The sequence below is a fragment of the Perognathus longimembris genome, chromosome 13 (assembly GCF_023159225.1).
Source record: "Perognathus longimembris pacificus isolate PPM17 chromosome 13, ASM2315922v1, whole genome shotgun sequence".
NCBI classification, from domain to species: Eukaryota; Metazoa; Chordata; class Mammalia; order Rodentia; family Heteromyidae; genus Perognathus; species Perognathus longimembris.
In genome coordinates, this window is record NC_063173.1 from 57,387,688 (window position 1) to 57,407,359 (window position 19,672).

The 19,672-nt window shown below is 63.6% G+C and overlaps 1 protein-coding gene across 2 annotated transcripts; it reads left to right on the forward strand.

The window, feature by feature from the left end:
• The first annotated feature begins 1,035 nt into the window (after positions 1-1,035).
• Plcb3 (phospholipase C beta 3) lies at positions 1,036-19,218 on the forward strand. Of its 2 annotated transcripts, none has more exons than XM_048361522.1 (32): positions 1,036-1,251; positions 4,315-4,392; positions 4,641-4,709; positions 4,793-4,933; positions 5,087-5,166; positions 5,252-5,305; positions 5,391-5,466; positions 5,586-5,686; positions 6,212-6,378; positions 6,465-6,611; positions 7,679-7,919; positions 8,040-8,124; positions 8,206-8,392; positions 9,190-9,395; positions 9,781-9,877; positions 9,966-10,050; positions 10,250-10,374; positions 10,787-10,941; positions 11,024-11,185; positions 11,964-12,063; positions 12,155-12,259; positions 12,417-12,508; positions 15,311-15,464; positions 15,552-15,587; positions 15,873-16,065; positions 16,468-16,618; positions 16,702-16,778; positions 16,891-16,980; positions 17,069-17,126; positions 17,436-17,522; positions 17,611-17,827; positions 18,640-19,218. In XM_048361522.1, exons 1-31 carry the CDS (start codon positions 1,153-1,155, stop codon positions 17,809-17,811), a joined length of 3,699 nt encoding a protein of 1,232 aa, XP_048217479.1. In that variant the 5' UTR covers positions 1,036-1,152; the 3' UTR covers positions 17,812-17,827; positions 18,640-19,218. The 2 variants fall into 2 exon arrangements, with proteins under 2 accessions (XP_048217479.1, XP_048217480.1); XM_048361523.1 differs by having other exon boundaries at positions 1,194-1,251; positions 4,382-4,392.
• Positions 19,219-19,672: the final 454 nt, after the last annotated feature.

The following is a 19,672-nucleotide window of genomic DNA, read 5'->3' on the forward strand; positions in this document are numbered from 1 at the left end:
CACAGGCAAAGTCAAGGAGTTTCTCTCAGTTGTCAGTCCACATCTGGGGATCAGGAGGAAGGCCCGGTGCCAGGCATGGCTCCCCCTGAGGCCAGAGAGCCTGGGGCATACAGACCTCTAGGGCAGCTCTCCTAGGCTGACCCCCTCCTCCCCCAGAACCAGCTCCAACTCTTTCTGGGTTTCTAGGTGACTTGGCTGGCCCCTCTGGATGAGTTCTACTTTAAACCTGCTGCTGCCGCCGCCTCTGTATTGGGGGGGCTCCCACAGGGGCCCCCAGGCAGGAGCCCCCCCAGCCAAGCCCTGCGGGAGGGGCTGCAGCCCCCACCCCGTCCCAATGCCCACACGCCTTTCCTCCTCCCCTCCTCCCTGCCTGTCTGTCTCCGGAATGAAGATTCCAGGGCACCTGCTGTGGGCCAGGCGCTGCCCAGCCCCTCCTCCGAGGACACCCACGAGGCCCTCCGGCCTCCCTGGGCAAACGACCAGCCTGCACCTCGCAGTTTGCAACCAGGAGGCTCAGAGGGACAGGAAGGACGTGGTCACCGGGCCACAGGCACAAGAAGGAGGGCTGGCGCTGGAAGGCGGGGATGTGCGGGTCTTCAAAGGGGGTGGCAGGTGCCCCGGCATCCCCGGGCTGGGGAGGGAGGCGGAGGGCGGCCAGGCTGCGGGAGGGAGGCCCATTAGCTGGCTAAGTGCTCCACGGGCGGGAGGACCCAGCTGCAGCCCGAGGAGGCAGAGGGGGTGCGGGGAGGACTGGGTGTGGAGCCGGGCAGTCGCACCGGGGCGCCCTGCCCTCCACCGCGACCTCCGCCCTCTGCACTCAGCCCTCTGCAAAGGGCTGGGCCCGTCGGCCTGCAGCCCGGGTCCGCGCCGGGGGGGGGCCGCCCGCTCCGGCTGCAGCGCCCGCCCCGGCCGCCAGGGGGCGCCGCCGCGGGGGCGGCGCGGGGCGGGGGCGGGGCCGCCGGCGGGGCGGGGCGGGGCGGGGCGGGGCCGGGCTCCGAGCCTCCGGTCGGTCCCGGACACGGGCGGGCGGGCGAGCGGGCGGGCGCGCGGGCGCTGACGCCGCGGGGCCGGAGCGGGCCGCGCGGGGGCAGCTGCGGCGCCGTCCGTCCCCGTCGGGGCTCCGAGGCCGCCCGGGCCGCGCGTGGCCCGGCCATGGCGGGCGCCAGGCCCGGCGTCCACGCGCTGCAGCTGGAGCCGCCCACCGTGGTGGAGACCCTGCGGCGCGGGAGTAAGTTCATCAAATGGGACGAGGTGAGTCCGGCGGGGCCCGGGACCCCCGCCCCGGCCTCGGCTCGCCGCGGCGGCCCCCCCCGCCCCCGGCGCTCCTCAGGGGCGCCCCGGAAACTTGTCCCCGGTCGTCCCGGTAGGAAAGACTCGGTCCTCCCCCAGCCCCGGCCCTCGGCGGCGGTGAATTGGGTTCCCCACTCCTCGGCGCCAGACTTTGAACCCCAATAAATCCCGTCCCCCCCTCAACGCCCTCACCCACCCCTCCCTGCCAGACCAGTTCAGATTCCCCGATCGATCCCGGCCCGGCCCGCTGACCCTCGTGGGGCGCCGGACTCCCCGGCCGGCTCGGGGTCCCCCCCGTCCCGGGCGGCAGCCCCGGGGGGGCCCCCTTCTCCCGCTGCCGTGGCCTTCCCCGCCCTCTCCCATTCATCACTCCTCTCCGGCCACCCTGCTTCCGACTCAGGTGGGAGCCCGGGTCACCCCCTAGCGGAGACTTTGCCCCCCAAGTTCCTCTATCTCAGGGAACTTTGCTCCCCACTCCTTAGCTTCAGGACTTGGAACCCCAATAAATCTACCTGCCCGGCCCTCTGAGCTTCCAGATGCCCCGTTGCCCACCTGCGGCTCCCCATCCTGACCCTGGGCCCCACCCACGTTCTCGTACAGTCTCCTCCCCTGCCCCCCTGGGGCCCCTCCTCCCCTGGGTCTCCACCCGGCCGGCCGGGCGGCTGGAGCTGCCTGGCTGTTCCTTCCCAGTCAGGCCCCAGGCCGGGAAGACGCTGGGTTCCTTTCCGGCTGGGTGGGGCAGGCGTGGGAGCTGGAGGGAGGGGCTGGGGGCGTGGCCTGAGCGGCAGGTGTGCGGGCCTGGGGGCGCCTGGGAATCCTGGGTGCTGGGGAGCCCCCCCCCCCCGTTTCTCTTTTAGGCCAGCCTGAAGGGAAAAGTTTCTCCTTTTCTTTCCAGTGTGATAAACCCAAATAAGGAAGTGGGAACCAGGAGAGGGCCCTGGGGGTGGGGTGGGGGTGCTTGGGACTAGGAGAGCAAGGGCCTTCGGTGGTCAGACCCCTGGGGACAGAGGCCCATGGAGGCCCTGGGGACAGCACCCATAGAATTGCCCCCCCCATCGCATTACTGGGGGCCCTCACCAAGTGCCAGGACAGGGTTGGGAATCCCCAGAGGAGTTGGGGCTCCCTGAGGGAGGATTATGCATCCCCAGCAAAACGTTTGTTTGGGGGCCTCCCATCTCCTCCGTCCTCAGATCACTTGCCTTCTTTTGTAAGCAAAGCCTGCCATGGGCGGGGCTGGTGTAAACCCCATTCTCTAGAAGAGGAAACTGAGGTCTGGAATGTGGGTTCTTAGCCCAGGCCCCACTGTTGAGGTGGTGGCTGGGGCCAGGAGCTGGACTCCCGGCTTGTGGGGCATTGGCTCCTCCCGGCTGCGCAGATGGCAGGACCCTGGGCCTGTACTGTCTACAAATCCTGGCTCTCTCCCTTTTTGTTGTTGTTTGTTTTGTTTTGTTTTTTTTGCCACTCCTGGGCCTTGGACTCAGGGCCTGAGCACTGTCCCTGGCTTCTTTTTGCTCAAGGCTAGCACTCTACCCCCTGAGCCACAGCGCCCCTTCCGGCTTTTTCTGTGTATGTGGTGCTGAGGAATCGATCGCAGGGCTTCATGCATGCTAGGCACGCCCTCTACCGCTAGGCCACATTCCCAGCCCCCATTGTTGTTGTTGTTGTTTGAAAGAAGGCCTTGCTTTGTGGCCTCAAACTTTCAATCTTTGTGCTTCAGCCGCCTGACTGTTAGGATCACTGGCGTGGCTCTGGCTCTGGCCATGCCTGGCTCTGGCTCTGGCTCCTCTTTTTGACCTCTGGCCAGCCACAGGTCACTTTTTGCCTCAGTTTCCTCATGTGTGAAATGGGAGTGACAACAGAACACACCTCCCAGTGTGGTTCGTGCACAGGGCGGAGCCCTGGGAACAGAAACCTTCCTGTGTTGAATGGCCTCTCGCCTGAGGTGGGCCCCTCTTCTGGCTGGAAGGATATGTTCCTGGCCACTTGGCCACCCCAGTCCCCGCTGAGTCTCTGTCCTAGTGACACCCCCTTGGCCTGTTGGTCCTGAGTCACGGGGTGGGGGGGGGCTGTGTGGCTTTGGGAGCGAGCCCTCCTCGGAAAACGATGGTCCAATGGGCCGTCACTTCCCCGTCCAGCTGCCACAGGTCACAGGGGAGAGAAGGGGGAGAGGTGCGTATTGCCCAGTCCTCCTGGGGTCCCCTGGCCTCTGTAAGATGCCGTTAGGACTGGAGACTGTGAGGTGCCCCCTGAGGTGCAGGGCTGGTGGTTGATGCACTTTGAGGCAGATTGGGGGTGACTGGTCTGTCATCATCAGGTTCCCAGGGGTGCAGGACTATAGGGGAGACTGCCAGACCCTCTTTCATCTTACAGACATTCCATAGGATAACCGTGCCTGCTGGCTGGGGGCGGGGGGGGACTGAGATGGGAGTAGGGGGTGGGGGACCCCCAGCCGGCAGCTGAATCCACAGGTGAAAAAGGAATTTACTTCTTTATTTAATTTGGTCTGTCTACGCAAGTCCTGGGCCTTGAACTCTGGGTCTGGGGCACCTTCCTTGGGTTTGTTTTGCCCCCAGCTAGCACTCTACTGCTTGAGCCTCTGCTCCACTTCTGGCTTTTTTGGTGGTTGTTTGGAGATTGGAGTCTCACAGACTTTCCTGCCCTGGCTGGCTTTGAACAGCGATCCTCCGGCCTCAGCGTCCTGTGTAGCAAGCATTACGGGGGGGGCGGGAGGCCCCAGGGGCCATCGGTGGTAATGAGGGTGGCCAGGCAGGGAGCTGGGGAAAAGGTGGCCAGTGGCCCATGTGACCGAATCTTAGGGCCGGGGAGGTGAGGCTGGGAGGGGCCTCGGGGCGGGGACACTGAAGGTCACCCTGAGGACGGAGGAGGCCTTGCCCTGAGGAGGATCTGCAGGCCGGGTGAGATTTCCTTCTGGCTCATTGATGGATCATGAGAGGGGGTCCAGGGGCCCAGGCTGCCTCGCCAAGCCTTCTCCTCCTGAGCCCTGTTGTCCTGTGCTGTCCCCAGGAGGCCTCCAGTCGAAACCTGGTGACCCTGCGTGTGGACCCCAATGGCTTTTTTTTGTACTGGACAGGACCCAATATGGTGAGAGGGGTTGCCGGTGCCCCGTGCTTAATCCTGGGCCCCTGCTGGAGACCCTTGCCCAGCCCTCCCTCCTGCTGCTGGCCGGGCCTCTCCCAGGCTCCCCAGACAGGAAGTGCTGTGGGTGGGGGCTGAGTCTGGGGCCACAGCCAGGGGCTGGCCACTCCCCAGCTCGGCCGGAGAGCCTGGGGACCGGCGCTCTCCACCTGCAGCTTCCCAGAACCCCTCGTCTTGGCTTCTGTGTTCCCCAGGAGGTGGACACACTGGACATCAGTTCAATCAGGGACACTCGCACGGGCCGCTATGCCCGCCTGCCCAAGGTGAGCCCGGGGACCTGGTACTGGGGGAACAAGGCGGTGGCGGGGGGGGGACACCCCTCCTCATCCTCGCTCTCACTACCCAGGACCCCAAGATTCGGGAAGTGCTAGGCTTTGGGGGCCCAGATGCCCGGCTGGAGGAGAAGCTGATGACGGTGGTGGCTGGGCCAGACCCGGTGAACACCACGTTCCTGAACTTCATGGCTGTGCAGGATGACACGGTGAAGGTGGGCTGGACCCGGCCCGTGGCCGCCTCACTGGCTGACGCCGCCTTCCAGGCCTAGACCTGGTTCTGGGCGTGGGCTGTGCCTGGTGCACCCCTCCCTCCCCCCCACCCCGTCCTCCCTTACAACCCCCCTCCCCCTGTGCTGGATCCCCAGGTCTGGTCTGAGGAGCTGTTTAAGCTGGCTATGAACATCCTGGCTCAGAACGCCTCTCGGAATACCTTCCTGCGTAAAGCGTGAGCTTCCGGCTGCCCTACGGCGGGGGTGGTGGGGATTCCGGGGGTCCTACCCCCTGGGTGACCCCCACATCTGCCTCCCCAGATACACAAAACTAAAGCTGCAGGTGAACCAGGACGGGCGAATTCCGGTCAAGAAGTGAGCACCTCTTTGCCCTTAGCACCTCCTCTTCTACCCTGACCTTTGACCCTCCACTGACCCTGACCCCTCCCACCTACCTCAGCATCCTGAAGATGTTCTCAGCGGACAAGAAGCGGGTGGAGACGGCGTTGGAATCTTGCGGCCTCAACTTCAACCGGGTGTGCGGGGCGGGGACGGGGCGGGGACGGACAGGGACCGGCAGGGTGGCCCCGTGGGTCCCGATGCCTCTGGGTCTGGCCGCCCCTGGGTTCACTCGCTCCGCGCTTCTCACCCCCAGAGTGAGTCCATCCGGCCGGACGAGTTTTCCCTGGAAATCTTCGAGCGGTTCCTGAACAAGCTGTGTCTGCGGCCGGACATTGACAAGATCCTGCTGGAGATGTGAGGCGGCCCCCTGCCCGGCCCCCCGGAGTCAGCCTCTACCTCCGCAAGAAGGGGTGCTGGCCGCAGGTCCCCCGAGCGCTGATGGGGACGGAGGGGACCCGCCTGGGCCCCCCCCTCAGAGCTGTGGGCCGCTCGGCTTGGGGACGCGCAGCCCTGTGCCCTCTTTGCCAGGGGCGGTTTAATCAGCCCTCCTGCCCAGGAGAACGCCAGGGCCCAGGGGCATTGTGGGACTTCCCGGGGCCCTCGGCAGCTAGGGCTGGAGGGGAGGTTGGCCCCGGGGGTCTCAGAGCCCAGGGTAGGCGATAAGCTGAGTGTTTAGCCGTTTCCAAAGCTAAAGCCTGCGCGCGCCTGTCTGCCGCTCTAATACCGGGTGGCCAGGAGGCAGCTAGTGAAATGGGGGTCCGGAGGGGGCGGTGCCTTGACCGGAGTGCCATCTGTGGAGGACCCTGGCACAGGCCTTCCTCTCCGGGGCGTGGCCCGGGGCCTGGGCGTGGCCTGACGTGGCCTCCGGCCCTCCCGCAGAGGGGCCAAGGGCAAGCCGTACCTGACGCTGGAGCAGCTCATGGACTTCATCAACCAGAAGCAGAGGGACCCGAGGCTGAATGAGGTTCTGTACCCACCCCTGCGGCCCTCACAGGCCCGGCTGCTCATCGAGAAGTATGAGCCCAACCAGCAGTTCCTGGAGCGCGGTGAGCGGTGGGGGCGGGCCCGGGGACGGGGTGGGCGGGAAGGGCCCCCCCCACCCCCCGCTGACCTCTCCCCGCCCCCACCGCAGACCAGATGTCCATGGAGGGCTTCAGCCGCTACCTGGGTGGGGAGGAGAACGGCATCTTGCCACTGGAGGCCTTGGATCTGAGCATGGACATGACGCAGCCGCTGAGCTCCTACTTCATCAACTCCTCCCACAACACCTATCTCACCGGTGAGCCTGGGCCGCGCGCCCTCACCCTGCTCAGCCCTGGGGTCTCTGCACCACCTCCTCCGGGGGGCTCGCTTTTTTTTCATTCATCGGCCAGCGTTGGGGAGTAGCTGTCGGGGGAGCGTGTACCTCTGTGGACAGTGCCTCGGGACGGGGTACGCGGCTGTCCTGGTTGGCGTCCTGGACGTCTGGGCAGGGGTGGATTGTGGTTTTAGGAGGCGGAGAGAGGTGGCTCGCACCTGTAATCCTAGCCCCTCAGGAGGCTGAGATCTGGGGGTTGTGGTTCAGAGCCAGCCCCGGCAGACACATCTGCGAGACTCGTCTTCACTTAGCCAGCAGACAGCTGGAACTGGAGGTGTGGGGGAAAAGAAAGCAGAAAGGGTCGGGGGAGTAGCGCGGTGGTACCACACATGCCTGGCAGGAGCGCGGCCCTGGCTTTGATCCTCAGCACAGAAAAAAGAAAAGAAATAATAAAGAGGCGGGGGGGCAAGTAGGGCTGGGGCTGGGGCAGGTGCCTGAGAGGCTTAGGTAGAGAGGGAGACAGGGACAGGAAGCCCTGTGGACTTCCTCCGAGGAGGAGAGCATTTTGGAATCAGGGAAGGGAAGGCATGTGACCTGGTGTCTTCTAGAAGGATGCCGTGTGCTCTGTGGGGAGTAGACTGGCGGTGGGGGGGGGGGGGCTCAGACCCCAGGCATGGGGTAGCGAAGCTGTTTCAGGGTAGAGCGGGGGCTCAGGGGGAGACAGGGAGGTGGCAGCCATGGAGGGGTCGGAAGGACACCTTCCATCCAGGCTGGCGGGGAAGTGGGGGGGGCTGTTCACTTGAGAGAAGATGAACCCCAGAAGAGGAAGGGACCTGGCTACGAGTACTGGCAGATTCCTGCCGGAGCGCCGTCTCGGGTGGACACCGGGTGGCCCTGCTCCCGGGGTTCTGGGGGTGGGGGGGGGGAGACAGTGGAGGCGCACAGCGAGAGGAGTGGTGGCTGGGGGGGGGAGGGCGGGGCCCGTGTGTCCCCCGGCTTGGCCCGGACCCCCCAGCCGGGCTGGTGGGACATTGTGGGCGTGCCTGCAGCCGGGCAGCTGGCGGGGACCTCGTCGGTGGAGATGTACCGCCAGGCGCTGCTGTGGGGCTGCCGCTGCGTGGAGCTGGACGTGTGGAAGGGGCGGCCCCCCGAAGAGGAGCCCTTCATCACCCACGGCTTCACCATGACCACCGAGGTGCCCCTGCGCGACGTGCTGGAGGCCATCGCCGAGACCGCCTTCAAGACCTCGCCCTACCCCGTCATCCTCTCCTTCGAGAACCACGTGGACTCGTGAGTGGGCCCCGTCCACCCAGAGACCTCCGCGCCGGCAGGGGGGCCCCCCCCGCCGACCCAGCCCTCCCGGCGCCCCCTCCTGGGTGACCTCTGACCTCTAGCCTTGGCCCCCCGCAGGGCGAAGCAGCAGGCCAAGATGGCCGAGTACTGCCGCTCCATCTTTGGGGACGCGTTGCTCATTGACCCCCTGGACAAGTACCCGGTATGAGGGCTCAGAGCCGGCGTGGGCCGCGCGGGGGAGTGGGGTTCCTCCGCGGCCCCTGACCTGTCCACTCCTGTCCAGCTGGCCCCGGGGGTCCCCCTGCCCAGCCCTCAAGACCTGATGGGCCGCATCCTGGTGAAGAACAAGAAGCGGCACCGGCCCAGCACGGGGGTCCCCGGCAGCTCCGTGCGCAAGCGGCCCCTGGAGCAGAGCAACTCGGCACTGAGCGAAGGCTCCGCCGCCACCGAGCCCTCCTCACCCCAGCTCGGTACGGCCCTCCCCCGCCGCCAGCTTGCACCGGGCGTGACCTCTCACCCCTGACCCCCGGCACACAGATCACCAAGCCCCAGTTGGACTTGGCTCCATCTAACTCCTGACCTCTTGGCCTTGCTTTCCCAATGCCCAGAGCCCTGTTCCCCGCCCTGGGCAGGGATCTGGATTCTGACTTCTGACCTCAGTGAGCCGCACCCCACACTCTGGGGGGGATCCTCAGGTGCCTGACCAGTCCCCCAGGGCTGGGGCTCTGTCCCTGAGCTCTTTTTGCTCAAGGCTTACTCTCTACCCCTTTGAGCCACAGTGCCACATCTGGTTAGTCGGGGATAAGAGTCTCATGGACTTTCCTACCCGGGCTGGCTTTGAACCGCAGTCCTCAGATCTCAGCCTCCTGAGTAGCTAGGATGACAGGCGTGATCCACGGGTACCTCCAAGTTTTGTCCTGCCCCTCGGGGGGTCCCCCTTGCATGACTGACCTCTGCTCACCCTTTTGGGAATGGCTCTGACCGACCCTGGCCTTGAACCCCATCCTGCCAGCATTGACCCCGATGTTGCGGCTAAGGCTAGGGTGCCCTGTGGTCAAGCCCCCCTCCTGCCTCCCTGCTCCGCAGAACTCAGAGTTCCACCTTTGACTTGTGACTCCCGAGCTACCACCGACTCCAATGCTGTCCAGTCCTGATCTCTATCTTCTCCCAAGCCACACTGTGCTAACCGTGCCCCCGGCTCCCCAAAGCCTGGGGCTTCTTCGGGATTGGTGTGCGCTCCTGACCCTCTGTGATCCCCCCTTTCTAGGGTCCCCCAGCTCTGACAGCTGCCCGGGCCTGAGCAATGGGGAGGAGATGGGACTGGAGAAACCCAGACTGGAGCCGCAGAAGTCCCTAGGGGAGGAGAGCCTGAACCGGGGCCCTGACGTTCTCGGACCTGCCGACCGGGAGGATGACGAGGAGGAGGAGGAGGAGGAGGAATCGGCAGACCCCAAAAAGCCAACCACAGATGAGGTCAGAGCCACAAGCAGGCTCCTGGAGGGGAGATTTGCTGGGCACCCCTGGGAGTCAGGCAGGGGGCTGGGCACTGCATAGATGTCACCCCGGCCCCCCAGAGTCTGCTGTGTGTGTGTATAGCAAACTTCAAGAAACAGGCATGCGTAGAGCACCCGCCCAGCAAGCTTGAGGATCTCGAGTTCAGACCTCAGTACCAGCAAAAAAAATAAACATACGTTGATGTTCCTGACGTGGGTCAGGGTGGGGTGAGTTAGGGTGCAGAACTGGAGGGGCGGGGCAGGGAGGATGGAGTAGGCCAAGCAGAAGACACAGGAAGAGCAGGTGCCCAGGCCCCGAGGGCGGGAGGAGGAGGCGGCGGCTGACTCTGCTCCGGGGACCGCAGGGCACCGCCAGCAGTGAGGTCAACGCCACCGAGGAGATGTCAACTCTTGTCAACTACATCGAGCCTGTCAAGTTCAAGTCCTTCGAGGCCGCTCGCAGTGAGTGTGGCCGGGCAGCTGCGGGCGCTGCGGGTGCCGGCCCTGCGCCGCCCCGCGGGGCCTGACGCCTCCCTTCTGCCCACCCCAGAGAGGAACAAGTGCTTCGAGATGTCGTCCTTCGTGGAGACCAAGGCCATGGAGCAGCTGACCAAGAGCCCCTTGGAGTTTGTGGAGTATCTTTTCCCGGCACTCGGGGCGGGGGGGGCCCCCGTCAGGGCCTCTGGGGTGCGGAGTTCACTGAAGCCATTGGCGGAAGCGCCTGGCCCGGAGCTCGGGCGGGTGTGCAAGCCTGGTGAGGTGGAGGGGCGGAGGCTGGGCTCACGGCGGGAGGGGACGCACTGGCACCCGTGTGGCCCTGACCGCCAACCCCAGATACAACAAGCAGCAGCTGAGCCGCATCTACCCCAAGGGCACGCGCGTGGACTCCTCCAACTACATGCCCCAGCTCTTCTGGAACGTGGGCTGCCAGCTCGTTGCCCTCAACTTCCAAACCCTGGGTGAGCTCGGGGCCCTGCCGTCGCGCCTTCCCACCGCCCGCCCTCGCTTTGACGGCTGGGGGGGACCGCGCTCAGAGCCTCAGCTTGCGGGCCAGCCCGAGGCACCCCCCGAAGTCCTTCGGTGTCTCTTGCTTCTTCCCAAGGCTGGCCCCAGACCGCGATCTTCTTACCTCTGCCTCTCCGGTCGCTGGGATTGTACGCATGCACCACCCTACCCGGCACTGTTCTGCTGATCCTATGTAACCCCATATCCTAAATCGAAACCCAGACCCACACCGACCCCGAATGGGACCCTGAACTCTCTACCCGACTCCTGGTGATTCCTGGCTCACCACTTGACTAGCACTGTCCTACCTGACCCCTGACCTCCCTCGGCCCCGATTGACCTTTGCCTCTCTGATGTCACCCCCAGACGTGCCCATGCAGCTCAACGCGGGCGCGTTTGAGTACAACGGGCGAAGCGGGTACCTGCTGAAGCCCGAGTTCATGAGGCGGCCTGACAAGTCCTTTGACCCCTTCACCGAGGTCATCGTGGATGGCATTGTGGCCAACGCCCTGCGGGTCAAGGTGGGGCCCAGGAGGGCACGGGCCAGGGGCGTCTGAGGGGAGGGCGAGACTCAGCGGCCTCACGCGCCTCGGGCCCCCCCAGGTGATCTCGGGGCAGTTCCTGTCCGACAGGAAGGTGGGCATCTACGTGGAGGTGGATATGTTCGGTCTCCCAGTGGACACGCGGCGCAGATACCGCACCCGGACGTCCCAGGGGAACTCGTTCAACCCCGTGTGGGACGAGGAGCCCTTCGACTTCCCCAAGGTGGGTCGCTGCCGGGCCCCTCGAGGGCGAGCAGGAAGCAGCGGGCCTGTGTGTCCCATGGGCAGCCCTGCCTTTCCTGCCTCTTCTTAGAAGGGGGGGCCACAGGAGGGAAAGTGGGGGTTCCTGCTGCTCCCCACCACGAGGAGTCCCAGCCTCGAGGCAGGAAGTGCTTGCTGGGCACGAGCTCCCCCCCCCCCCCCGCCATGGTCCCACGGTGGGGGCGGGGGGGATGAGGCTTCCGCTCACAACCTGGTCCAGAACCCAGGACCACCTTCCAGATTCACAGTGCCTTCGTTTCTTTTGTGCTAGTCCTGGGGCTTGAACTCGGGGCCTGAGTGCTGTCTTGGAGCTTTCTTTTTGCTCAAGGCGGGTGCTCTAGCACTTAAGTCACAGCTCCACGTCAGGTTTTCTTTCTCTTGTTGTTGTTTGCTGGCTAATTGGAGCCTTACAGACTTTTCTGCATGGGCTGGTTTCAAACCATGATCCTCAGATCCCAGCCTCCCAAGTAACCAGGATGCAGAGGCGTCAGCCGCCAGCACCGAGCCCCTCAGTGGCCGAGGCGGTGCTGACCTCCTGACCTGTGCTCCGGCGGCCCCCGAGGGCCCCGTCTGCCCGTGCCCGGCCGTCCCCCGGGGCTGTGAGGTGGGGGTCGGCCGGCTGCCCGGGGCCCTCGGAGGCCCGCGGTTGGCACCGGCCCGCCCGCCGGTGCGCGGGCCCTGGAGGCTGCGGCTCCAGGGTCGCAGCTCCTCGCCTGACGCCGCCCCGTCCGGGCCCCCAGGTGGTGCTGCCCACGCTGGCCTCGCTTCGCATCGCAGCGTTTGAGGAAGGCGGCAGATTCGTGGGGCACCGGATCTTGCCCGTCTCTGCCGTCCGCTCAGGTGAGGCCGTGGCCATGGCGTCTTTGGGGGGGGTGGTGGTGGTCTGGAACCCGGGCTGGGCTCGGCTGACTTCGCCTCCCTCCCCACGCAGGGTACCACTATGTCTGCCTGCGAAATGAAGCCAACCAGCCGCTCTGCCTGCCAGCCCTGCTCATCTACACCGAGGCCTCCGACTACATCCCCGACGACCACCAGGGTGAGTGGGGGGGCCTGGGGGAGGCTGAGACCAGCCGCCCTAATTCAAGATGGTGACCAGGCAGCCGGTGGGAGGGTTTCATGGAGTGAAGGCTGGGGGGAGGGGGCTGGGTCTGTCTGAAGCCCCCCCCCCGCCCCCCTGCTCTCTGCCCTCCCAGACTACGCAGAGGCCCTGATCAACCCCATCAAGCACGTCAGCCTGATGGACCAGCGGGCCAAGCAGCTGGCCGCCCTCATCGGCGAGAGCGAGGTGAGCCCGTGGGCGTGCGGTCCGCCTGGCAAGGCGCCCTGAGACGGGTGGGCATCGCTGACGGAGACTGGGGGGGTCTGGGGGGGGTCCAGGCTGCCCAGCCCCGGCCCCCGGCTCCTCTCCTCAAGCTCAGCCCTTGTGTAAATCCCCAAACTTCACGTCTTTCCCGCTTGTCCTCTCTGCCCGGGGGGCCTCTTTCCCCCTCCCGGATGCTCTCATTCCACCAGAAAGCGAAGCCAAGTGAACGCTCGGCTCCCGGGCCCCCCAGCTAGCGTGAGCTCTGGCACTCAGCCCGTGTCCAGCCTGCGTCTCCCACGCGGAGCCGGGGCGCTGGGGCAAGGCCCGCGTCAGCCACTCAGCACCCGGGGGCCTGGCTTCCAACCCGGGGCCTCGGCTTCCGCTGGCTTTGTGGCTGTGCGGTTTCTTTTCTTTTCTATTGTTATAAAGGTCGTGTACACAGGGGCGTTGCCATTGCGTGCGTCAGGTAATGAGTGCGTTTCTTGGGACATTTCACCCTTTCACTCCCTCCCATTCTCTTCCCTTCTGCCCCCCACCCGCAGGTGGTATAGTTCATTTTCAAAAGAGTGTCCAGTGAGCACCACTGCTGCCTTCGTCCACCCGTTGTCCTTCCATTTTTGTGCTCCCTAAAGACAGATAAATGAACAAACCAGACCAAAAGAGGAAAAAAGCCAGGTGCCACTAGCTCGTGTCTGTGATCCTAGCTACTCAGGAGGCTGAGATGAGGATCACGGTTTGAAGCCAGAGAAGTCCATGGTACTCTCATCTCCAATAAACTTAACAGAAAAAGCCGGAAGTGGCGCTGTGGCTCAAGTGGTAGAGTGTTAGCCTTGAGCAAAAGAGGCTCAGGGACAGTGCCCAGGCCCTGAGTTCAAGCCCCAGGACTGGTACAAACAAACAAAAAACCCTTTTGTTTTTATTTCCTGGAACTCATTTTAATAAATGTTATTTTATATGATCAGACGCACAGAAGCATTGTGCCTTTTGGTAAAAAAAAAAAAATTAGGCCAAGGAATGTGGTTTAGGGGTAGAGTACTTGCCTGGCATTTATGAGGTCCTGAGCTGATTCCTTGGTATGACATAAACAAAAATTTTTTTTAAAGCACCTCCCCTTTCCCCCATGTTTTAGCTGATGCTGTGGCTCATGCCGTTAATCCTAGCTACTCTAGAGTCTACGGGAGGAGATAGTGGTTCAAGACCATCTTTTTTTTTTTTTTGGCTAGTCCTGGGCCTTGAACTCAGGGCCTGAGCACTGTCCCTGGCTTCTTTTTGCTCAAGGCTAGCACTCTGCCACTTGAGCCACAGCGCCACTTCTGGCCGTTTTCTGTACATGTGGTGCTGGGAATCGAACCCAGGGCCTCATGTATACGAGGCAAGCTCTCTCACCACTAGGCCATATCCCCAGCCCCTCAAGATCATCTTAAGCAAAAAGTTTGTGAGGTCTCCATTGCAGCTGTAAAGGTTGGACTTGGAAGTTCTGTACCTGACATCCCAGCTACAGCAGAAAGCAAAAAAGAAGATTGTGGTTCAGGCCTGAGAATGGGGGAAAGCAAGATTCTATTTGAAAAATAAAGCAAAAGGCCTTGGGGCATGGCTCAAATGGTCAAACATCTGCCTAGCCAGTGTGAGATTCTGAGTTCAAACCCTAGAACTTCAAAGTTAACTCTTTTTTTTTTGGTCAGTCATGGGGCTCTAACTCAGGGCCTGGGCACTGCCCCTGAGCTCTTTTGCTCAAAGCTAGCACTCTACCACTTTGAGCCACAGTGCCAATTCCAGTTTTCTGGTTAATTGGAGATAAGTCTCACATATTTTCTTGCCTGGGCTGGCTTCAAGCCACACTTCTCAGAACCCAGCCTCATGAGTAGCTAGGATTTCCAGCAGGAGCCACTGGCACTGGCTTCAAGTTAAATCTTTGTTGTTTTTTTTTTTTCCCTGAAGGCTAGCACTCTTACCACTCACTAGAGCCACAGCCCCACTTCTGGCCTTTTCTGTTTATCTGGTACTGAGGATTCAAACCCAGGGCTCTATGCATGCTAGGCAAGCACTCTAGTACTAAGCCACATTCCCAGCCCTCACGTTAAATCTTAACTTGTTTATGCTGAGGATCAAACCCAGGCCTCACACATGCCAGGCAGGTACTTTACCACGGAGCTATACTTTGAGGCCTTGGGCACTGAGAGTTCAGGGCTGACCTGGATTGCACTTCTCTAGCCCTAAGTGGGGTTCGGGGTTCCCAATCACTTTGTGGCCAGGAATACCTTTACGTTTGGGGGCTCAGGAGCCATAAGGAGGTGGTGGCTTCTGTGGGGAGGGATCAGAAACAGGTGTAGCCACACATCCAGCCAGACTCGGTCCCATGGGGTCTGTGGCAGCCAGGAAAGAGACAAGTGCAATTAGGGCTAGCAGGAGCTGCTGGCAGAGGCCACTGCCCACTCTGCGGTCACTTCCTTTGTTGATTTACACACAGCACACACAGCCACACAGCAAGGAGGATGAGAGACTGGGCCAGGGTGGGAGGGCAAGAGAGGACTTCGGAGACTGTGCCAGGCCTTTCTAGAACCATCTTGAAGATCCTGAGCACATGTGAGGGAGTGTGGTGTCACATAGTTTCGAGGTGCTTCTTTTACACTTCTTTGTTCTCCTGCAGGTCCCAAATGGCCCACGTCATAGAGGAGTCTAGTCCCCCCAGAGGGCTGAGTGAACTGACAAGGATGATCAGATGATCCGAGCCCTGGAAAATCGGAGGAAAGTTCTGGAGAGAATATTGTGCTTTCTTCCCCACAGGCTCAGGCTGGCCCAGAGTCAAGCCAGGAGTCCCAGTCTCAGCAACCCGGGTCCCAGATCTCTTCAAACCCCACCCCGTGCCCACTGGACAGCAGCCCCCGCCGGCCCCCAGGTCCTGCAACCTCGCCCACCAACACCTCCCTCAGCAGCCCAGGTAAGGGGTGCGTGGCCACGGTGGGCCTCGGGGAGGGCCCGCGCCTCGTCCTCCGTGGGGGGGCCTCACTGCGGCTCTGCTTTCCAGGGCAGCGGGACGATCTCATCGCCAGCATCCTTTCAGGTAGGGGCGGGGCTGTACCTGGGCGCCACCCAATCGTCTGCTCTGGGCTGCAGGTGGGGCCCTGCGGGGGCGGGGCCTCAGGATGGGCGGGACCGTGGCTCGGAGCCACCCAATCATCTGCTCTGGGCTGCAGGTGTGGCCCCCGCGGGGGCGGGGCCTCAGGATGGGCGGGGCCGCGGCTCAGCGCCACCCAATCGTCTGCTCGGGGGCGGGGCCCGGCGGGGGCGGGGCCTCCCCGGAGGGCGGGGCCGGCTCCACCTCCCTCCTTTGGCTCTTGCTCGGCAGAGGTGGCTCCCACCCCTCTGGAAGAGCTCCGGGGCCACAAGTCCCTAGTGAAGCTGCGGAGTCGGCAGGAGCGCGACCTGCGGGAGCTCTGCAAGAAGCATCAGCGGAAGGCCGTGGCCCTCACCCGCCGCTTGCTCGACGGCCTGGCCCAGGCGCGGGCCGAGGGCAGGTGCCGGCCCGCGCCCGGCGTCCCGTGAGTGCCCCTCGCCTCTCGCTGCGTGTGCTGTGCGTGTGGACAGGTCACGGGGGGGGGGGGGACGAGGGGGCGTGCAGTCCCCGTGCTGGGTGACGCTGCACACACGACAGAGGGGCGTGTCTGCGTGAGGAGGGCAGATGCGCCTCCCCACCCCGCCCCACCCTGGTTTCCGTGGGAGTGACGCCTCCTTTGAAATCCTCCACCTGGAGCAGTTAACAGATCCGGCCCCAGCCCCGGTGCGGTGTGGAGCTAACGGTGCGGCCCTAGCGGCCTCCTGATTTGTATAATGCCTGCTGATTTGCATGTCTCACCTTCTGGGTGGTGCCGGCTGGGACGTGCCTGTCTGCACTGCCCTTCCTTGCCAAGAACCCAGCATCACCCAGAAGGTTCTTCCCACAGGGGCGGGGCCGCTGATGGGGAGGACGTGAAGGAAGAAGATGAGGCGAAGCAGTTTCGAGAGTTCCAGAACAGGCAGGTGCAGAGCTTGCTGGAGCTGAGGGAGGCCCAGGCAGACGTGGAGGCCGAGAGGAGGCTGGAGCACCTGAGACAGGTGAGGGGCGGGGGCGGCCAGGGAGGGCTCGCCGGGGTGGCCCGTCATCCGCCTCCTTGCCCACCCGCTCCCTCGCTGCGCAGGCCCAGCAGCGACTCAGGGAGATCGTCCTGGATGCACATACAACTCAGTTCAAAAGACTGAAGGAGCTGAACGAGAGGTGGGCAGAGGCTCTCGTGTGGGTGGGGGGGGAGGCTCCTGGTGGCTGGAAGAGGGCAGCAGGATAGGACCCCTCGTTCCGCCCTTGACCTCTCCTTTTCCGACTGCTGCAGGGAGAAGAAAGAGCTGCAGAAGATTCTGGATAGGAAACGCCACAATAGTATCTCTGAGGCCAAGACGAGAGAGAAACATAAGAAGGAGGCGTAAGAATGCTGGGGCTTGAAGTCACTTGGGGGCTGGGAAGGCAGGGCAGGCGCGCGGCCCGGAGCCCACCGCACCTTGTTCCCGCAGGGAGCTGACAGAAATCAATCGGCGGCACATCACCGAGTCGGTCAACTCCATCCGCCGGGTGAGTGAGGCTCGTGGGAACCCCAGCCCCCCCTGCTACCTTCATCCTAGGAGAACCCACCTCCTCTGAGCCTGACCCGATGCCATGCTACTCTTAAAGGGCTTCTAGAGCATTCCCCCGGGCCAGCAGCCCCGGGCACTTGTGTCACGTTTCGAGGCCAGCTTTGGGCAGCCATGCCCTGTGGCTTTGGCGTCCTCGGGCCTGGTCACCTCACGACCCTGGGGAGCCTTTCCTCGCTTGGCGCGTACGTAGCCAGTGAGAGCCCCGGGCCCTGGGCCCCCCTCCGCTGAGCTCTTGCCACCCCTGCAGCTGGAGGAGGCCCAGAAGCAGCGGCATGACCGCCTGGTGGCTGGGCAGCAGCAGGTCCTCCAGCAGCTGGCAGAAGAGGAGCCCAAGGTGAGGCCCCAAAGGCGGGTGGGAGAGCGTGGGGGGGGGGGGGCTGCCGGGCCCGCCCTGCCCCGGTGACGCTGTGCTCCTCCCGCAGCTGCTAGCTCAGCTGAGCCAGGAGTGTCAGGAGCAGCGGGCCCGGCTGCCCCAGGAGATCCGCAGGAGCCTGCTGGGCGAGACGCCAGGCCTGGGGGACGGGTCCCTGGTGGCCTGCGCCAGCAACGGCCATGCGCCAGGGAGCGGCGGGCATCTGTCCGGCGCCGACTCGGAGAGCCAGGAGGAGAACACGCACCTCTGAGCCGGCTGAGCGAGAGGTGGCCGCGGGGCCGGGGCGGGCGCGGGGCCGCGGCTCGCAAGACACTAACTAATGCTTTCTCGTTTTTTTAAAACTTTTTACCTTTAGAAGTTTTTATTTTTTTAAACCCGGGGTGAGTGCCCCACGCTGACTCCCCGCTCTCATCTTTCCGGGGCCTGCCTAGTTCCCAGCCCCTCCTTCCTAACCTCAAGTCTAGGGAAGGGCCTGCTTGGGTCCTGCAACCCCGACGTCGGTGCTGGGCTGCGCATGCTCCCGGCTTCCCCGAGAGCCCTGGGTGCAGACCAAGCGCTCTGGGGTGTAGGGGGGGTGGGGTCCCATTTTTTCCTCCATTTTTTGGGATTTTTTTTTTTTACATAAATAAAAGTGGATTTCAGGGATCGTGTGTGCAGTTTGGTTCAAGGTGAGAGGACTTGGCTCTGCTGCTCCTTCTGGGGCCTCAGTTTCTTCACGTGCGAAATGGCTGTGACATTGCAGCCAGGCCCCCGGCAGACTCTGCCTTGAGCCTCTTGCCCAGGGTGGGCAGTGGCTCTGGCTGTTCCTCCCTTCCCGGCTCATGGCCATCCTTGGCAGAGGCTTAGGCTCTCCTTCCAGAAGCTTCCCCTGACCCCTTCCAAGCACCCAGTCTTCCACTGGTGCTCCTGTGGGCCTTGCGGGCTATTGGCTGTATTAGGGCATTCAGAGATTTGGTGGAATGGGGATCTGCCCGTGGCCGCCGGGAGAAGGGAAGCAAGCTGACAGTCCCCGGCGCTGCAGACTAGGACCCCGTGTTCCCCTCATCCCTGTGAGGGAGATGATGTGCCTGTTTTACAGATGAGCAAACTGAGGCCTCACACGGAATCTGGGAATCTGCGTGTGCTGGGTCACCTCTAAGTGAAGGTGTCCTGCCCTGAAGGCAGGCGTGGCTTGGAGGACTCTGTGGCAGACTCTTCGGCCATCTGGGAGGAGCTGCTCCAGGCCGGGACCAGAGGAGCGGCAGAGACACCCCCCTCCCCTCCACCAGACCCTGCAGTGAGGAGGGCAAGGCTGGACCTGGCAGCAGGGGCAGGCTGGCATCTCTTCAAGGCCTCTCCCAGCTTCCTGGCGCTGGGGCTGCTCCCTCCAGAGGAAGGCAGTCTTATCTGGGCTTATCTCCTGCCAATGGAGTGTTTGCTTTTCTTTGTTTTTGCTGCAGCCTGAGACAAACAGATGGGTGGGGATACCCCAGAAAGGCCACCAAAGTCGGGTCTTCCCCTTGTGAGGACCTCTGCCTTGGACGGAGCTGAGCATTCCTCCTACTGTCAAACCTCCTGGCTCTCTTCCATGTCCAGGCCCCTGGGCAGTGGACTCCCATCTCCCCTACTGGCTGGCCTCTACCCAGCGAAACTCCAGCTAACTTAGGGTGTGCCTCTGAGCCCCCCGGCAGCCTGACCTCCGCTTCCAGGTGCCTCCTCGGGTCCCCACCCCTCCTTGGAGTGGCAGTTCTGACTCCAGTCCGCCCCGCAGCACTTTGGGACTCCCCCATGGAGGCAGCCGCCCCCCCTCCGGTCACAGGAAGCTTCCTCTGGCGGGGACTTGTGGCGCAATTCATCTGCACACCCGGCACGGAGCACTGGCCTGGGCCTCCGGGCCGCCAATAAATCTTTTGGAACTGAGCTGCGAGCCCAGCTCCGGGTCCGGTGGCGAAGCTTCTCGGTTCCCTAGCGACCCTGCGCCGCCCCCGCCCCGCCCCGCCGCGGGTGCCGGGTCCCCAGGCGGCGCCGGCCACACAGCAGCTGCTCCGGGACTGACCCAGATAGCAGCAAGTGACCGCCCCGGGGGAGTCGCGGCGCGGGTGGGGTTCGCAGAGGACTCCGGCGGCAGGCGG